Raw genomic sequence first — 20,122 nt, 5'->3', positions numbered from 1 at the left:
GTTCCCATAAAGCCTGCTTCTCAGTCTGTCATCATTTTTGAGGTACCTTTCTCACCTATTGTCCAGTTTTATACATGCCATCTTTGATTTTTCTGAGCATGCCTCATATACCTTTATTCCTCCTTACACGTTTCACACTTCCTCTTTTGTCGCATCACCAAAGCCAAACTGAACAATCACTTTCTTTTGAGGGACTGAACACGCAGACCTTACCGTTTCATTATATAGTGGCTAGATAAGGGACTTGAGCATCCACCAGAGATCCTGGAACCAAATCCCAGCATATATGGAGGGCTGACTGTATAGATATGCACATTTGGTATTATATGTTTAATTGTGCTTGCAAATTTCCACTAATTTTCAGCGTACTGGTAAAACATAACTATCAGAAAAAAAGATTTAATCAGTTATTCTAGATCAACCAGTGTATCACCCATTCGTTAAGTATGAATAATTTTAAATCAGCCTGATGAAACCTCAAAAGCAGAAACAGTATGTTCTACCCTTTTTCAGTATGGAAGTAACTTTTATGTACCCTCCACCCCATGTGCAATGCCTTATTAATACATTACAAAAAAACTGTACATATTACATAATAGGTATCTGGCACTAGAGAATATGCCATAAGTGAGAGATGTGTAAGCCTAGTGAACAACAACATAGGGTATGCAAACTACGAAAAGGCTAACATGATTCTAGGTTGTAATTCTTGGGAGGTTAGCCTTAAATTGTACTGTTTTAGTTTATGTATTAAAAGAAAGACATATTAGCACTTAGTGAAGTGTAGACAATAGCTAAAGTACTTATTCCAGGTGTACGTAATATGAATTAAGTGGAAGGATCTAACATGAAGTAGATATCACAGAGGTAAGTTGGTTATGAAATATGAAAAGTTATGAAATATCACTTCACAAAGTGGAATGCGGGCAGCATGGTAGCGCAGTGGTAGCGCTGCTGCCTTGCAGTTAGGAGACCTGGGTTCGCTTCCCGGGTCCTCCCTGCGTGGAGTTTGCATGTTCTCCCTGTGTCTGCGTGGGTTTCCTCTGGGTACTCCGGTTTCCTCCCACAGTCCAAAGACATGCAGGTTAGGTGCATTGGCGATTCTAAATTGGCCCTAGTGTGTGCTTGGTGTGTGGGTGTGTTTGTGTGTGTCCTGTGGTGGGGTTGGCACCCTGCCCGGGACTGGTTCCTGCCTTGTGCCCTGTGTTGGCTGAGATTGGCTCCAGCAGACCCCCGTGACCCTGTGTTCAGATTCAGCAGGTTGGAAAATGGATGGATGGACAGTGGAATGCAGATACAGGCTACCAATGTGATTTAAGCAGCAGGTCCCTTGAGACCTCCAAAATTTGATTTGATGATATTTTTAAATCATTAAGTGAACAGAGAACCAGTATGATTGTGACATGGTTACTAATGCTGCATAACTATTGTAAAGAAACGGGTTAGATTTCTTATTGGGTCACCTTTCTGCACAGTTTCTCCCCATTTCTTTCCACTGCAGTAAAATCTTCCACTTGGGCTATTTGGGAGCCATACAAGTATTCTTTTTTTTTTTCAGCCTGCATAATCTAAAACTTTGTCACAAGATCTTAGGGAGCAGAACACTGAGCAACTGACAAGGACCAGTGGCCTTATTATATAAACATACTTGGATTCACTCAGAACTTTCCAATTTGAAGTTATCAATCATCATAACCTTCATATCTTTAGAATTTTGAAAGAAAGCAGGCAGTATCATCTTGAAAAACAGTGCATTGTTTGTGAAATGTCAATGTTTACTGACTGTTTTCAAGAAAAAAAAAATTAAATCATTGTACAGTGTGTCTTTATTTCTTTATATGAGGAAGATTAGAATTTTATTGAGTCTTTACTTTTGGTTATGTTTTCAGTATGAATTTGCAATATATATTTTTTAAGAGTATTGGTAGAGTATAGAATTCTAAAACATGGTACAGCCATTCTGAAAGAACCATTACTTAGTGTTTAAATGATGTGTAATACTATACTGCGTCACTTTTTTTTTTTCCAAACCTGTAACATATAGTGCAGAGTATGTTAAGTATAAATGTGATTTATAAAAGTCAACTGAATAGAATGGCATGTAAAATGCACAATCCAAATTAAATATGAAAAATATTTTTCTGCATGGCATGTTTTACAACTCAGCTACCACTAAATTTGTAATAACCAAAGAAAAAGGAACTGTCTTGCTCAATTAACAACAAGAAATAGACATAAAAACAAATAAACAAAGCTGAGGTTTTATGGTGATGTTGTTTAATTTAAGATGGCACGGTGGCGCAGTGGTAGCGCTGCTGCCTCACAGTTAGGAGACCTGGGTTTGCTTCCCGGGTCCTCCCTACGTGGAGTTTGGATGTTCTCCCTGTGTCTGCGTGGGTTTCCTCCAGATACTCCAGGTTCCTCCCACAGTCCAAAGACATGCAGGTTAGGTGCATTGGTGATTCTAAATTGTCCCTAGTGTGTGCTTGGTGTGTGGTTGTGTGTGTGCCCTGCAGTGGGCTGGCACCCTACCCGGGGTTTGGTTCCTGCCTTGTGTTGGCTGGGATTGGCTCCAGCAAACCCCCGTGACCCTGTGTTAGGATATAGCGGGTTGGATGATGGATGGATGTTTAATTTATGACTAAATATATGGTAAGTGCCTGTCTAACGTAAGTAGCCTCTAACAAGCACAACTAGCCACAGTTCCAAACAATAAAAAAAAAAAGAGTAAAAACAAACTGCAAAATAAATGTGCCTGCAAGATTCCATAAACTATATGCAAATCACAAGCAGAAAGCAGCAATTAGTAGCAGTTATCTAACAATTAAATAATATTAAAAATTGTGTCTGCCTCTTTTTATTCTTCCAGTGGTGACGACACTACACCAAAAACATGTCTTCCGATTTCGATCTGCCCCGTCTTCTACAACTCATTGTCAGTAATTTATTCAAGAACATGCTCCCACCACTAAGTTAGGCGTAGTGACATCAGTTATCTGCAGCAGGTTTGCTAAAATATATTTATCCACAGTATGCATTACTATTCAGGTGTTTTCTCTACGAGTGTTGCTATTAATTTACTAAGAGGGCTAGTTTGGTCTTTTGCTCATGTCTTTTGTTAAAAAGTAATGCAAAGATTTGGCTAAACAAAGGAAAAAGAGGTAAGAACTAACAATGTTTGTATTCCCAATCCATATGTTATTTGTATATGTTATCAGGTGTACTGTGAACAGAGCCAAGAAGAGAGAAAGTCAGTGCAAAAGAAATCAACAGACCAAAATAACATAAAAGAATACTGTGAAAATCCTGCATGATTCATTGTTAATTGATGCATTTGCTACCATTTTAGAATTCTGTACTTACACAAAACAAAGTTAATTCAAGTGGTTTGTTAACATGAACTCAGTACAAGTTTTCTTTTATATGAAAGCAATGTCCTTTGATTTTTTATATGAACACAATTCTTCTTGCAATATAATGCTTTCACTAAAACTGATCTCTCTAAAATGCTAATTATGCATGTATCATAGTTGTTATAAACTTTGAGGGAAATTGAGGTGCAAAGCCCCATCCATTGACCCATGCTATTTGCATGTTAAGAACTTGAAAATGAAAATGCAAAGTAGAAATGCTTTTTGCAGCTTCACTGCTGTTCAGACTGAAAATGAAATGGCAAATAAGGTTATTTCATTTTAATTTTAGCAGCATTCTTGCGTGTAGACTTTGAAAATGAACTTGCAAAACAGAGACTGCATTTTCATTTTATAATTGTAATTTTCTTTTTGTAGAAAACACTCCCCATACTCTTATCTTTAGATAAGTCTGAAGCGTTGTTGTAATTCTTTTGCGTATTTCAGGTTGGATGTTGCTTGTTATAATATTTACGTAGCTTCTGTAAAAAGCTAAATTTCCATCTTGGGACAAATAAAGTACTGTCTATCTATTTATCTATATGAAGTGGTAAAACATCTGTCATCAGGCATCCTTGCCCAGGCGTAAAGTCATCTGAAATCCACAAGAGGGTGACAGTGTCCAATGAACAGAGGAATAAGAAGCACAAAGCACAAAGAAACACAGATAAGAAGTAGAACAGAGGGATTGTGACACAACTGAAACAGACAGACTTAGCATTGTACCAAAATGGGCATTTAGTGTGTGTGTGTGTGTGTGTGTGTGTGTGTGTGTGTGTGTGTGTGTGTATTTTCAAGGTACTGTTCTAAATTGGTTTTGTTCATATTTTTGTGAAAGGTTTTTTTCAGTTAATTTTGGTGAATTGTCATCTTCCTACACTCATCTAAAGTATGGGGTCCCACAAGGCTCTATACTTAGAACAATTCTGTTTCATTATACATGCTTTCTCTTGACTCTGTTTTTCTTAAGAATAATGCATCTTTCCACTGAATGTCATCATATCTTCTTGAGTTAAATCAAAGTAAAACTGAGATTGTGCTGTTTAATCCATTCAGTGGATATGGTTACGCCTGCCACTAACTTAGGCCCATCAGTGAAACATTGCAAGTTATCTGCAAAAAGTCTGGGTGTTATCCTCGACAATTGTCTTAAATTGGATAAGCAGATAAACTCTGTTGTAAGAAACTTTTTCCAGTTAAGGATCGTTTTAAAAAAAAAACATCAAGCCTTTCCTTAGTTTTGCTGAGTTATTCATGCTCTTCTTTCATCCCGTCTTCACTATTATAACTAACTGATCAGTGGTATCAGTCAAACTCTTCTCTTTCATCTGTAGTTGGTCCAAAACTCTGCTGTGAGGCTCTTAAATAGGTCATGTAAGCCTGAGCACATCACTCCTATTTTGTCATCATTTTATTGGCATTCAGTCTTAGAACCAATTTTAAAATTTTATTGCATACTTTTAGATGTTTAAATGGTCTGGCACCGGCTTATCTATCTGACCTCCTTGTCTCTTATGCCCCTTCTTGATCCCTGAGATAATCCGACTTGAGCTACTGGCCTTACCACAATCAAGGCAAAAGAAATGGGGTAATCGTGTTTTTGCAGTGACTGCTCCTCAGCTCTGGTATGACCTACCATGTCAGATAAGAACAGCTCCAAAACCCTGTCAATTTTTAAATCTTTGCTGAAAACACATTTTTTTCTCCCTTGCTTTTAGTCTTTCATGTGTTTTTATGTGCTGTGTCACAGAAGGCTAGGGTTCTTACCCAGCTGGTACGCATGGAAGGACCGGAAGGTGGCATTGATATCTTCCAGGCCACGAGGAGGCAACCACCCTGGGTCAGGAGAGGACCATGGGAAAGGAGCAAAGAGGTTCCAACCCATTGGGACCCGTAGCCACCGCCAGGGGGTGTTTTAAGCCTCATGAAACCCGGGAAATATTTACTTCCACCACACCTGTCAAGATGGACAAAGATCCTTCCAGGGACGCCCAGAGTGCTTCCGATGCAAAGGACAGCACTTCTGCCACACCAGGAAGTGCTGCCGGAAGAACGTCACAAGACACCTGGAGCACATACGGGTAGAGATAAAAGGGGCCGCCTCACTACAATCTGGGAGCTTGAGTCGGGAGTGGGAGTAGGACAAAGCTCCCCGTAAGGAAAAGCGGCCACAGACTTTGAAATTGAAGCCTGGAAGGGTGATTGGTGCTTAGTACACTGTGTGCTGTGTGGACGTTTGTTTAGGTTTAAATAAACGGGTGTTTTTTATATAAAGATGTGGTCTTTGTCTGGTGGTGTCCGGGCAAATATCACAGCTGCTAAATGTTATTTGTCAACTGTTTGTTTTCATTTACTGCTTTTTATTAAATTTTTATTTGTCAGTCTTTCATTTTATTTATCTATTTTCATGAACATCACTTTGGAAGCCACTTTTGTGGCCTTAAATGTGCTATATAAATAAACTGATTTGACTCAATACACACACACAAATATTTAGTAACGAAATGCTTTCATAATCATTGACACTAATGTCATATAAACAATGATTGTTAAGGTCACTGCTATCTCTGTCTTGGAAAAAACACCATGTTTTTCTTATTTACTTTTATAAAGGTCTTTGCAAAGTGCTATCTCTCTATTATAAAAAAAAATCTTGGAAGGGAGACTAGGGAGACGAGACGTGATCTTCTCAGAAGACAATTTGATGTCTTGCGAGACAAGGCAGTGAGACAACATTTAAAACAATTTCACGGACATCTAACATAGCACTTGTTGGAATGCTTTTGGCAGACACACTTCATGTGCTCCCAGCTCTTAAAACAACGACAAGCAACAAGCAGAAAACGCAGCTCGCCAGCAGCAGCAAGCCAGCAGATGATCCGACTGCTACTCCTTAGCGTGCGTTCAGCTGCAGTCTCACAACACGAGCAGCGTTATACGTCCTGTGAAAATGAGATTTAACCATGCCCAGGGCTGGAAATAAAGGACAAGTACAGTATTGTTTTTACAAAAGTTTTAAAGTGAAAGTGAAAATAATGCATACTGTATATAACAATTCCCATGAAAATATCGATCTCTTTAAATTGTATATCTGGTAAACCAAACGCAGGGGTGGGCAAACGAAGTGAGCAGGGGGTGGAGCCCCCTAGTTTTATTAAAAATAATTACATTTTACCACCATCTAATCCAGTGTTTCCCAAACTTGGTCCTGGTGAGCTCCTGTGGCTGCAGGTTTTTGTTCCAACCAGCTTCTGTTTTTAATTGAACTCCTGGGCTAATTAAGTGAACTGATATTTCCCAAGTTCTGTGTTTAGGGAACAATATAGAAATTAGAAAACTAAGTTTGCTAAAAAAAAAAAAAATATTAAAATGTACCAAGCAGTTATATAGGAATAATGTATTTTTTTCTTTTTAACGGTATTTTCATCTTGATTTTCATTCTACTTTTCTAGGTGTTCTAATTGTGTAATTGATCCATTATTTACTAATTAGTGGGTCTGACTCTAAAGTAGTTGCAGCCTTTGATTATTCACTGATGTTTGCCTGGGTGTCTGATCTGTTCATTTTAAATTATCATTATTAAGATACAATGAAGTGGGAAAAACTGCACAGAGAAAGGGCAAAGTATAATGAAATCAACAAAAGAGAGTTAAATATTTAAATCTATAGCAAAAGCAGAAATATTTCTAAATGTCTTATAAATGTAAAAACCATGCTGCTATGCTTTTCTGAATGTCGAATAAAAGAAAAAAAAACAGCTAATTAAATGAGATCAGTGCTATCAGGTATTGTCAATGATTAGGAATCCGGTTGGAACAAAAACCTGCAGCCACAGGGGTTCACCAGGACCGAGTTTGGGAAACACTGATCTAATCCATTTAGTAAGTCAATTTATAAAACATAACTTGGCCTAAATGAACAATAAATTAGTCATGTAGGAAATCATCACATAGTATCATCACATCTGAAGAAAAACAAATGACTTAGACATAATCATTTTCAAACCACCAGTGTATTCATTATAGATATGACATAACTATCTTCCCTTCCCATGCCTGAAACACCTATTTTGAGGTGCACGAAGGTAAACAAGAATGACCTCATGCGTTACTTCATAGTAAATACATGGTTTTGCCTGCATTCTTTATAAACATACTGTAAATTAATATATCGACAGTTAATTCCTGGGTGGTAATTTTCTAATTTTAAAACAGCTTTCTATGAAGATTTTGTATATACTGTAATAGAAAAGTACAAAAAGAATTGATGTGTGTATGTCAGGACTACAATTATGTTATTGAGCAGAAAATTCTAACATTCTGTCAGGGATTCAGTCCCCCAGAAATATAACTTTTAACTGAAAACAAGGCTGGAAAAGATTTTGGGTGTAGCAAAAATAATTCACTCCTGTAGGCAGCAACACTGTACTCCCAGGAAGTAGGCTTTCAGTAACAGTAACCAGTTTGTTTGCCATGGTCATATATAAAAGAGGGTGGTTTGCTGAAGGTGGTTTGTGGTTTGCTGAAAGAGGGTGGTTTGCTGAAAGAGGGTGGTTTGCTGAACAGTGCCTGACCATACGAACTATATGTAAATATATGTATTTTTTAAGCACAAATATAGTTAATTAAACCATAGAATGCACAACGTAATAGTAAACTAAATGTAAAAACATTGAATAACACTGAGAAAACCTTGAACAACAGAGAAAACTAACACTGCAATAGTTTGCGCTATAGCGCTACCAACCGCTGGCTATAAACACTTTTTTTTTTTAATGAGTTTTAAGCACAGGGAAAAAAATGAACATTTGAAAAAATCCGTAATTTAATAAACCATCAAGAAAAGTAACATTGCAACAATGCACGCTACGAACCGATCGCTGTAAACAGAAGTGAAAACAAAATCAAGCCCAGTGCATTCTTTAACTGCCTTCCTACCTTATGCGTCCAGCTCTCTCTCTCGCACTGCCTGTGTGTACGTCTCTCTCTCTCTCACGCGCTGCCTGTGTGTGTGCGTCTCTCTCTCGCTGCCTCTGTGTGTGTGTGTGTGTGTGTGGCGCTCTCTTGCTCGCTGCACAGTAAATGCACAGGGAGAGACTGAACATGTACAAACCGAAAGGGAAACTGGCTTGTTCGTATACCGAGTGTGTGGTCGTGAACCGAGGCAAAAGTTTGGCGAACTTTTTGGTCGTAAACCGATTTGTACATGTACCGAGATGTTCGTGAACTGAGGTTCCACTGTACTTTGTCGATGCACCTCTGGCAGCAATTACAGCCTCAAGTCTTTTTGAATATGATGCCACAAGCTTGGCACACCTATCCTTGGCCAGTTTCGCCCATTCCTCTTTGCAGCACCTCTCAAGCCCCATCAGGTTGGATGGGAAGCGTCGGTGCACAGCCATTTTAAGATCTCTCCAGAGATGTTCAATCGGATTCAAGTCTGGCCTCTGGCTGGGCCACTCAAGGACATTCACAGAGTTGTCCTGAAGCCACTCCTTTGATATCTTGGCTGTGTGCTTAGGGTCGTTGTCCTGCTGAAAGATGAACCGTCGCCCCAGTCTGAGGTCAAGAGCGCTCTGGAGCAGGTTTTCATCCAGGATGTCTCTGTACATTGCTGCAGTCATCTTTCCCTTTATCCTGACTAGTCTCCCAGTTCCTGCCGCTGAAAAACATACCCACAGCATGATGCTGCTACCACCATGCTTCACTGTAGGGATGGTATTGGCCTGGTGATGAGCGGTGCCTGGTTTCCCCAAATGTGACACCTGGCATTCACACCAAAGAGTTCAATCTTTGTCTCATCAGACCAGAGAATTTTCTCTCTCATGGTCTGAGAGTCCTTCAGGTGCCTTTTGGCAAACTCCAGGCGGGCTGCCATGTGCCTTTTACTAAGGAGTGGCTTCCGTCTGGCCACTCTACCATACAGACCTGATTGGTGGATTGCTGCAGAGATGGTTGTCCTTTGGAAGGTTCTCCTCTCTCCACAGAGGACCTCTGGAGCTCTGACAGAGTGACCATCTGGTTCTTGGTCACCTCCCTGACTAAGGCCCTTCTCCCCCAATCGCTCAGTTTAAATGGCCGGCCAGCTCTAGGAAGAGTCCTGGTGGTTTCAAACTTCTTCCACTTACGGATGATGGAGGCCACTGTGCTCATTGGAACCTTCAAAGCAGCAGAAATTTTTCTGTAACCTTTCCCAGATTTGTGCCTCGAGACAATCCTGTCTCAGAGGTCTACAGACAATTCCTGTGACTTCATGCTTGGTTTGTGCTCTGACATGAACTATCAACTATGGGACCTTATATAGACAGGTGTGTGCCTTTCCAAATCATGTCCAATCAACTGAATTTACCACAGGTGGACTCCAATTAAGCTGCAGAAACATCTCAAGGATGATCAGGGGAAACAGGATGCACCTGAGCTCAATTTTGAGCTTCATGGCAAAGGCTGTGAATACTTATGGACATGCGCTTTCTCAATTTTTTTTATTTTTAATAAATTTGCAAAAATCTCAAGTAAACTTCTTTCACATTGTCATTATGAGGTGTTGTGTGTAGAATTCTCAGGAAAAAAATGAATTTAATCCATTTTGGAATAAGGCTGTAACATAACAAAATGTGAAAAAAGTGATGCGCTGTGAATACTTTCCGGATGCACATTATATATAAAAATTCTTGTAACTAAATCCCATGTCACCTACCCTTAATCCAAATTACAGTGTACTTTATGAAAAAAGCAAAGCTCTAAAATAGCTTACTTGTCAAATACAGTACCAAGTTGATTCTATATAAATCAAATTTGCACAACAGAATCAAAGTGCAATAAGAAAGCGACCTCTGACAAACCCTACACGATCAGAACTTATTAATCCAGTAAATGCTCTGTCACTGGAAGATGCACCTTTTGTAACATAGGCAAGGAAGCAGCAGAGAGGTTACAGTCAAACAGCGAGCAAAGACTGAGATACTGACTTGTGTAGTATGTATGTTCATATTAAGAAAAAAGTGTCAACTTTCTCATATTCAGTACACAATATTGCAAACACAATAAGCAATTCTTTTTTTATCATTTACAACAGTTATCGGTATCAGTGAGGACATGCTTCTTTAACTACTTTAAGCACTATTGGTATTACTTCTGTTTGCTGTTACATTAGTAGGTATATTGTTCAATGTTTTCATTTTTGCAAAAGAAAATCATGTGAGCTTTTAAAAAGTTTTTTAACCTGAAAGGGTAATTGTACTCTTAACAGTTTTTTTTGTCTTCGCTGCTTCTGTCTTCGTTCCTATAGAAGCAGCGACATGGCTTTTTGTGTTGTTTTAGTACCTCCTTTACAGAACCCCACAGTAAAGAAGTGATCAGTATTTGTAAGATGGTCAGTTACATTTTGGCATTTACTGGGGAGATATGCGTCACACATGTAAACTACGAACTGCCTTACTCTACATTGCGTAAACATGTATTTCTAGCTGAGTGACATTTATCTCTTCCGCCGTTCAAATTCCTTTTTACTTCATTTCAATTTTTATATATTAGTGCCTGCCCCACACCGAGTGGTCAAAAGAGAGAGAGCGCACTGACCCAAAGCAAATGGCCAAAAACAGAAAAAAAGAGATTTCAGTTCCAAACTGGAGAATGGACGGTGCACAGCTTAAACCCCAGCTCCCAATGCTTAACTACCAAACACTTACATTAGCGTAAAACATGGTATAAATTATGTTAGCAGACCTTCTGCAAGCACATCATGGTGCATGTGACATTGAAGTACATTTTAACATCCCAAATTCAAATTAAATATAATAATGAAATTAAATGTGACTTTATTTATTCGCAAAACTCTTAATTTACAGTCCTACTTGAATTACATTTCCCTTTGATTCTCACCCTCAAAAATCTTCTTTAATTCTTCTAATTTAAACTATTTTGGAACTCTCTCCTATAATGCTGATATGTACTGATGTTTTTTCAAGTAATAAAGATATGTGTTGCAGTAAGATTGTTATACTCACTAATCATGTAATCAGAAAGTGGTGATGTGCTGCATGTTGATTAGCACATTCAAGGAAGAATTTTACTGTACTCTATGGACTTGACAATAATGACCTTATAAACCTAGAAAATGATATATTTCCTGTGCAAAATCCTGAATTTAAAAGTCTTTTTTTTATAATTCTCACTCTACCTTTCCTGCCAAACAAATTAAGACTTTCTGTTTACAGTATATTTACCAGAAAGATAATGAGATACTAATGACAGTTCTTGATTAATGATGTTTCCCAAAGACTTTCAGTTTATTTAACTGTTTTGGGACCCTTAAATCTACAAAGTTACAGGATGTGTTACGGATCATGCTATTTCTTTATATATTGATTGGTGCAACCTAATGTATTTCTTAACTGTTCTGTGCAGATTATCCAAGCTTTATAAACTGAAGGCTCACCCATATTTTTCACTCTTGTCATAGAAAACTAAGCTGCCCTAGTGCAGGACCCCCTCAATAAAGGACACCCATCTTGGAAACAATAAAATGGTGGTCTTGACTATAAAGAGAACCCACCCCCACCCTTCTCCTAAATTGGTGAAATTTTGCAAAAGACTGTACACAGAGTGTGACAGCCACAGAAACATAGTAGTTATGTGAATTTGAAAGCATCCCGACAGGAAATATTACAGCAAGGCCACAAAGCTCTACAGTGAGTGGTGCGTTCAACTGAATTTATCACTGGGTGTGCACTGTCTAACGTCTAGGACATTAATACCAAGAGATGTTGGACCAGGGCACTGAAAAGTATTAGAAATACCAGCCATCCCAACAACAGCCTTTTCTCTGTGCTAAGGTAATGTAACAATATTGCTGCTTGAAGACCAGTTCAGAGAGACAGAGAATGAGCTTTTTAACACAGTCCAACCACATCCTAAATAAGAACAGTGACTAGAGCTACATGATTCCCTGTTGTCAGTTCTCACATATTATGTGTATGTATGCTTATATGAACTTACATACTCACTTGCAGCCCTCGAATGAAACAGCGCTGGATCCTTTGCAGTTTACCTTCTAGAACTACATACGGATGGAAACACTTATCTATTTGATAAGCAGAGACTACTCCCATCTAGGGTAGCAGGATAAGGATACTGTTTTTTTGACTTCTCTAGTGCATTTAGTCCCATTCTGCTTGGGGAGACGCTACAGTCAGTGAGCTTGATGCTACCACTGTGTCCTAGATAACAGACCATTTAACTGGAAGACCACAGTTTGTGCAGCTTAAAAACTGTGCATTGAACATGGCCATGAGTAGCACAGGGATTCCACAGAAAACTGTACTGCCCCCCTTCCTGTTTAACCTGTATACCTCAGACTTCAGATATAATACTAAATCATGTCATCTGTAGAAATATTCAGATGATAGAGCCATAATTGAGTGTATCGGCGATGGCCAGAAGTGTGCATACAGGACACTAGTGAAGGACTTTGTTGAATGGTGCAAACTGAACCACCTACAAGCTCAACATTAGTAAGGCAAAGGAAATAATTGTAGATTTCAGGATGGTCAAGCTGACTCTGTCTACAGTTCTTATTGATGGTGAAAATGTGGACATGGTGAGAACGTACAGATGGATGCATCTGAACAACAGGCTTGAGTGGGGTACCAGCACGGGGGCTATTTACAAGAAGGGTCAGAGTCACCTCTGTTTCTTGAGGAGATTGAGGTCACTTGGTATATGTAGGCCTCTCTTACACATTTTCTACCAGTAGGTAGTGGCCAGGATATTTTTCTATGCTGTAGTGTGCTGGGGAAATGGCATTAGTGCAGGTGATGCCAACAGACTAAATAAACTGATTAAAAAGGTTAGTTCAATCTTGGGAGTCAGGTTGGACTCACTAGAGGTAGTGGTAGAAGAGTGGTCATTTGGGAAGCTCTTGACTATCCCAGGAAATGACTGTCAAACCCCGGTATAAGATTTTGGCACATGTATTAACAGATTGAGACAAATGTACTGCTTCAAGGAGCACTATGTGAGGTTGTTTCTACCTTCAGCTATTGGGTTCTGTAATGGGTCTCCCCTCCGTCAAGGAGGTATTGTTACCTGTTTGCTGAATGATACTGAGCTGACCTAGCGGACATCTTAACAGACAATGACGCTTTGTGCAATATACTGTGCCAAAGAATGACATCCCGTACTTTGAAATTGTAATTTATAAGGATGTGCAACTCTAATCACTTTACACTTAGGAAATACCAACATTTTGTGAATTTACTTATAGATAATTCTTGTTATATGTACATGTGTGCCTTTTTTTGTCTGCTGCTGTAACACTGAAATTTCCATCCATCCATTGTCTCCCGCTTATCCGAGGTCGGGTCGCGGGGGCAGCAGCTTGAGCAGAGATGCCCAGACTTCCCTCTCCCCGGCCACTTCTTCTAGCTCTTCCGGGAGAATCCCAAGGCGTTCCCAGGCCAGTCGAGAGACATAGTCCCTCCAACGTGTCCTGGGTCTTCCCCGGGGCCTCCTCCCGGTTAGACGTGCCCGGAACACCTCACCAGGGAGGCGTCCAGGAGGCATCCTGATCAGATGCCCGAGCCACCTCATCTGACTCCTCTCGATGCGGAGGAGCAGCGGCTCTACTCTGAGCCCCTCCCGGATGACTGAGCTTCTCACCCTATCTTTAAGGGAAAGCCCAGACCCCCTGCGGAGGAAACTCATTTCAGCCGCTTGTATTCGCGATCTCGTTCTTTCGGTCACTACCCATAGCTCATGACCATAGGTGAGGGTAGGAACATAGATCGACTGGTAAATTGAGAGCTTCGCCTTGCGGCTCAGCTCCTTTTTCACCACGACAGACCGATGCAGCGCCCGCATTACTGCGGATGCCGCACCGATCCGCCTGTCGATCTCACGCTCCATTCTTCCCTCACTCGTGAACAAGACCCCGAGATACTTGAACTCCTCCACTTGGGGCAGGATCTCGCTACCAACCCTGAGAAGGCACTCCACCCTTTTCCGGCTGAGGACCATGGTCTCAGATTTGGAGGTGCTGATTCTCATCCCAGCCGCTTCACACTCGGCTGCGAACCGATCCAGAGAGCTGAAGATCACGGCCTGATGAAGCAAACAGGACAACATCATCTGCAAAAAGCAGTGACCCAATCCTGAGCCCACCAAACCGGACCCCCTCAACGCCCTGGCTGCGCCTAGAAATTCTGTCCATAAAAGTTATGAACAGAATCGGTGACAAAGGGCAGCCCTGGCGGAGTCCAACTCTCACTAGAAACGGGTTCGACTTACTGCCGGCAATGCAGACCAAGCTCTGGCACCGATCGTACAGGGACCGAACAGCCCTTATCAGGGGGGCCGGTACCCCATACTCTCGGAGTACCCCCCACAGGATTCCCCGAGGGACACGGTCGAATGCCTTTTCCAAGTCCACAAAACACATGTAGACTGGTTGGGCAAACTCCCATGCACCCTCCAGGACCCTGCTAAGGGTATAGAGCTGGTCCACTGTTCCGCGACCAGGACGAAAACCACACTGTTCCTCCTGAATCCGAGGCTCGACTATCTGACGGACCCTCCTCTCCAGGACCCCCTGAATAGACTTTTCCAGGGAGGCTGAGGAGTGTGATCCCTCTGTAGTTGGAACACACCCTCCGATCCCCCTTCTTAAAGAGGGGGACTACCACCCCGGTCTGCCAATCCAGAGGCACTGTCCCTGATGTCCATGCAATGTTGCAGAGGCGTGTCAACCAAGACAGTCCTACAACATCCAGAGCCTTGAGGAACTCCGAGCGTATCTCATCCACCCCCGGGGCCCTGCCACCAAGGAGTTTTTTGACCACCTCGGTGACCTCAGTCCCAGAGATGGGGGAGCCCACCTCTGAGTCCCCCAGGCTCTGCTTCCTCATTGGAAGGCATGTTAATGGGATTGAGGAGGTCTTCAAAGTACTCCCCCCACCGCTCCACAACGTCCCGAGTCGAGGTCAGCAGCGCACCATCCCCACCATATACAGTGTTGACACTGCACTGCTTCCCTTTCCTGAGACGCCGGATGGTGGACCAGAATCTCCTCAAAGCCGTCCGAAAGTCGTTCTCCATGGCCTCCCCAAACTCCTCCCACGCCCGAGTTTTTGCCTCAGCAACCACCAAAGCCGCATTCCGCTTGGCCTGCCGGTACCTATCAGCTGCCTCCAGGTTCCCACAGGACAAAAGGGTCCTGTAGGACTCCTTCTTCAGCTTGACGGCATCCTTCACCGCCGGTGTCCACCAACGGGTTCAGGGATTGCCACCACGACAGGCACCGACCACCTTACGGCCACAGCTCCGGTCAGCTGCCTCAACAATAGAGGCACGGAACATGGCCCATTCGGACTCAATGTCCCCCACCTCCCTCGGGATGTGGTCGAAGTTCTGCCGGAGGTGGGAGTTGAAGCTACTTCTGACAAGGGGCTCTGCCAGACGTTCCCAGCAGACCCTCACAACACGTTTGGGCCTACCACGCCTGACCGGCATCCTCCCCCACCATCGAAGCCAACTCACCACCAGGTGGTGATCAGTTGACAGCTCCGCCCCTCTCTTCACCCGAGTGTCCAAGACATGTGGCCGCAAGTCCGACGACACAACCACAAAGTCGATCACTGAAATTTCCTTTGGGATTAATAAAGTTTCTATCTATCTAAAATGCTACGAAAATTATTGTGCCTTCCCGATTTCCTCTTTTTGTTTATTTAAAACACTTAGTTGTTTCTGATCTCCATACAAATTTAGTATAATATAAAAGACAACCTGGGTTGTCTTCTGCGACTTCACAAATGAGTTTTCTATGCGTTCTTGGAGTAATGTTCCTAGGCTAGTCACTCCTGGACAGAATGCATCACTATTCCAAGTTTTATACAATTGTGTTGTAGGCATTCAGAGTGGTTCACTGGAGCCCCAGGGTTTTAGAGAACATTTTATATCCCTTTCCCAATTGATATATTTCAGTAACTTCCTTACTCATGTCTTCTGGAATTTCTCTTGGTGTGCTTCTTACTGTGACCTTTCAGCCAACTTCACATTGCTGAAAAGTTTCTATATAGGTGATGTTGTGATGTAATAGGGTTGGCAGCAGTGAAGGTTAGATGTGTCGAGTCCAATTGAACCCATTATTTAAATTTGGTTCACTAGTGGACTGAATGACTGAGGGGCAATTACTTTTTCACATGGGTGATATAGGTGTTGGTGTATTTTTTTCCCTCAGTAAATCAAATGAATATCTAAAGCAGGGCCGGCCTTAGGCCACTGCAACCTATGCGGCCGCAGTGGGCCCCGCACTTTCATAGGCCCCGCACTAATTCTAGGTGTAAATTATTAAACCATTATAACTTATAATCATGTATAGGTCAGCGTGTTTATTCTGTTTTTATGTTTTTACAGTGTTTTTTATCTATTACGTCGTTGTTTCAAGTGATTACGACAAGTAAATAAAATTGAAAAAAAATTGTAGCTGCTCGGGTGCTTTATCTCTAAACTCGTCATTTAGGGGAACTTGGGGTAAGATGAAACAGACACCGTTCTTAACCTTATGATGGCTCAGCTCAGTGAAACCAATCAAATAGGAGGAGCTATTTATGGAGATGATGTTATCGATTTTTTGGATGAATAGTTTGAAATTTACCGGCAGTGGTTTAAATTTTCTCTTTTCTGCCAGACGAAGATTTTTTCACCGGTGAGTAAAGCTTGTTCCTCAGAAACAAGCGTTGTATAAAATTCGAAGATCCTGTACATTGATAACCCACCCTATGTTAACAGTCAGCCATAGAATCATCGGCACGTCAACTTGTATCTTTATACAATTTGTTTTATGAATAGTCTCTCATTTCAAATGTTTAAGATAGTTTTACAAAATAAAATAATGTGATTCGTCTACCCAAACGATTGTTTCATCTTAACCGTAGTAGGGGTAAGATAAAAAAAAAAATTTTCACAAACACTTGCTCAAAACGTACCGATTCATCCCTAAGCGACAAGCGCATGCATATGCAGATCATTAACAATAATTTGACTGAAAATTACTGGTAAAAAGCAAAAAATGTGGATTTGACAAGGAATTTTAAAAAGTGGTTCATCTTACCTCAAGTTCCCCTACATTGGTAGACTTAAGGTATTTTTTTAAATTTTATTTACTCGTGATCAAATGCAAACGTGACATAATCAAATGCAAATTGTCGTTCAAACGTTAAATCACGTAATCAAATGCAATAACGACGTAATAAATCAGTAAATACTTTATTTTGTTCATTTTTCATTTTTTTAACTGTGGCATCTGGTGAAAGAAGCTTCTCGCGCCTCAAACTAATCAAGAATTACTTGAGGTCAACAATTCACGAAGATAGATTGAACAATTTGGCAATTCTTGCTATTGAGCGTGATCTATGTAGGAAACAAAATTTTGATGATATACTGTATGACTTCGCTACACGCAAGGCTCGTAAAGTAAAGTTAATTTGATCGTGATTTTGTACTTAGTAAAGAATGAATAAAATGCAAAGACGAATTTATTTTCTAATACAAAATCTTAATTTTCACTTATTATCCTTATCCCTACCCCGACTGGGCCCCGCGCAATCCGTTTCGCATAGGGCCCCGCAATCGTTAGGGCCGGCCCTGATCTAAAGAATGTGTATTGTGTTTGTTCAGGTTCACTTTGTATTATACTAAATTTGTTTGAAGATCAGACTTAATTTAGCGCTATGAAAAAGCCAAAAAAAGGAAATAAGGGAGCATATACTTTTCCATGGCACTGTATCTATCTACTGTATATTGTACTGTGTATAATTGTATGTGGTAAAATTTGATTTGATAATCTGTCAGATTAAATTATTTACACCCGTGTGTTTTTTTTACTTGAATCAGAAATATTAAAACGTAGATAAAATGTGAACATTTTAAGACAACCCATTCACCCATATATACAACGAACCCCTAATCCAACAAGAAATGAGGCAGCAATCAAAATACCTACATCAAGCTGAGGAGTAGATGCTCTGAGCTGATAAGGATGCATGATTTTTAATTTGTTTCCAACATAAAACAAGCTAAGCAAGCAGGTTAATCAATTACAAAAAATGCATTAAATGCGGAAAGAAACTCACAACCACGAAATCGCGTTTGGATTGGTAGTTGTATTTGTAGCGACACCTGCTGGTAGACTGTGTTGCTCCGTGTTATGTAAAGCTTTCCTTCTTATGAAGTTTTGTCTATTCCAGTCTTATTTTAGAGTTGACTTTAATTCTACCATTGTCACGGAAATGTCAATGAAATAAACATTTTTTCAAGTTACCGATGTCTTAGTTTTTGTTTGGTGTGCTGCAAATAATAAATGTGTACCGAATTCTACCCAAACTAGCATTTCACACAACATATTGGTAATAACTAAACCCCCCTCGGATAGTCAGATCTACAGCTGGGATTACCTTCCTCTGCAGTCCCTTCGAAGTAGTCTCTCGCCAAGCCCGTGATGTAGGCTACAGTGCTGTCTACACACCGGTGCTTGGAGCTGGTGATGAACTGCAGGTGACAGCCATTGAAAGCCTTCTTCGTGAAGAGGGTCGGAAAGGCGCTCGCCATCCTGAACGCCAGGTTTCGAAGGTCATCCTTGCCTTTTTCTGCCAGCTGACCGTCCATACTGTCGTTATACCACATCTCCCATTTTTTGATTTTCTCTACCCAGCCCTGTCCTGGGTCCTGTGCCTTATTCATCACCAGCTGGTATATCTGATCCATCTTTTTAATGTTTTTGGCGGTGGGGTAGCGGGTGCCATGACGGATAACGGCGTTCATGTACACTGGCGTGCATTGCTTATAGGGCAGCTCTAAAACTGAGCTATTGATATTCCGTACGTCTACCAGTAAGTGTGGATTCACCTCTTCATATCTAGTCTTCGTGCCGAAATAAGGGGCAAGTGTCGACGCATCACAAAAGTTTAATTTGGGCACATTCCCGGCCGAAAGGAAGCGAGCGAACACAATGGTCAGGAACACTGCCTGTCGTTTCATGACCACCGCCGTCCCGCGATTCGTAAATAAACAGGCAGCGAACACTTCCTGGCGAAGCTTTACTTTTAGGGCTCTTGTAGCGCCAGGCCGCCGCTCTAATGCGCAGGCGTAAACATTGGGCCAATGGGGGTGGCCTGTCGGTAGTGGGAGGAATTCGAAAGAGGCGCTATGTGGGACTTGGGCTGAAAGCGCTTTCACAGTAATGTGTCATTTCTGATCTGGTGTTAGTCCGCAATACTAGAATATGTCAAGATGTTAGTCAAAGAAAAATTATAACTACAATCAAAAGTAGATTCATCGGCCAAAATATTTCTTTTACTTCCACCACAGCCATAGTTGTACTCAACAGTCTTTTTTTATTGCAATCTTTCTTAGATAAGAGTAGATCACAAGAAAACGCTGGATGGCAGTATTGCAGTGCTTAAGTGTCAACTACACTAACCGTAAAGCCAGATTTGTTTCTGAGGTGACTGCATTGCTGTGATGGACATGAACAAAATACTACATTCAGTAAACGGGATCAGCAATATAATTTACTTCCGATAAAACGAATTCGTTCTGTTTTAGATGATATCTAGAATTTGATAAATACTCATATATTTGTTCTTTCAAAAATCTGTTTTTAAATGTTGGTTTTCACAAAGATGACACCGTTGCCATTATGTTTGACATTGAGTCTGG

The 20,122-nt window shown here is 41.0% G+C and overlaps 1 protein-coding gene across 1 annotated transcript in view; it reads right to left on the bottom strand.

Annotated features, from left to right (window-relative positions):
* minpp1b (multiple inositol-polyphosphate phosphatase 1b) overlaps positions 1-19,530 on the bottom strand; it is a 72,751-nt gene extending 53,221 nt beyond the window's left edge. Inside the window, exon 1 of the mRNA XM_028795420.2 lies at positions 18,859-19,530. Coding sequence (XP_028651253.1) covers positions 18,859-19,441 — 583 coding nt within the window. The 5' untranslated portion in view covers positions 19,442-19,530. The remainder of the gene's footprint in view (positions 1-18,858) is intronic.
* Positions 19,531-20,122: the final 592 nt, after the last annotated feature.

The sequence above is a fragment of the Erpetoichthys calabaricus genome, chromosome 2, assembly GCF_900747795.2.
Source record: "Erpetoichthys calabaricus chromosome 2, fErpCal1.3, whole genome shotgun sequence".
In the NCBI taxonomy this organism is placed as follows: Eukaryota; Metazoa; Chordata; class Cladistia; order Polypteriformes; family Polypteridae; genus Erpetoichthys; species Erpetoichthys calabaricus.
The sequence above is the reverse complement of the archived record's forward strand: the minus strand, read 5'-3'. Positions and strand labels throughout refer to the sequence as shown.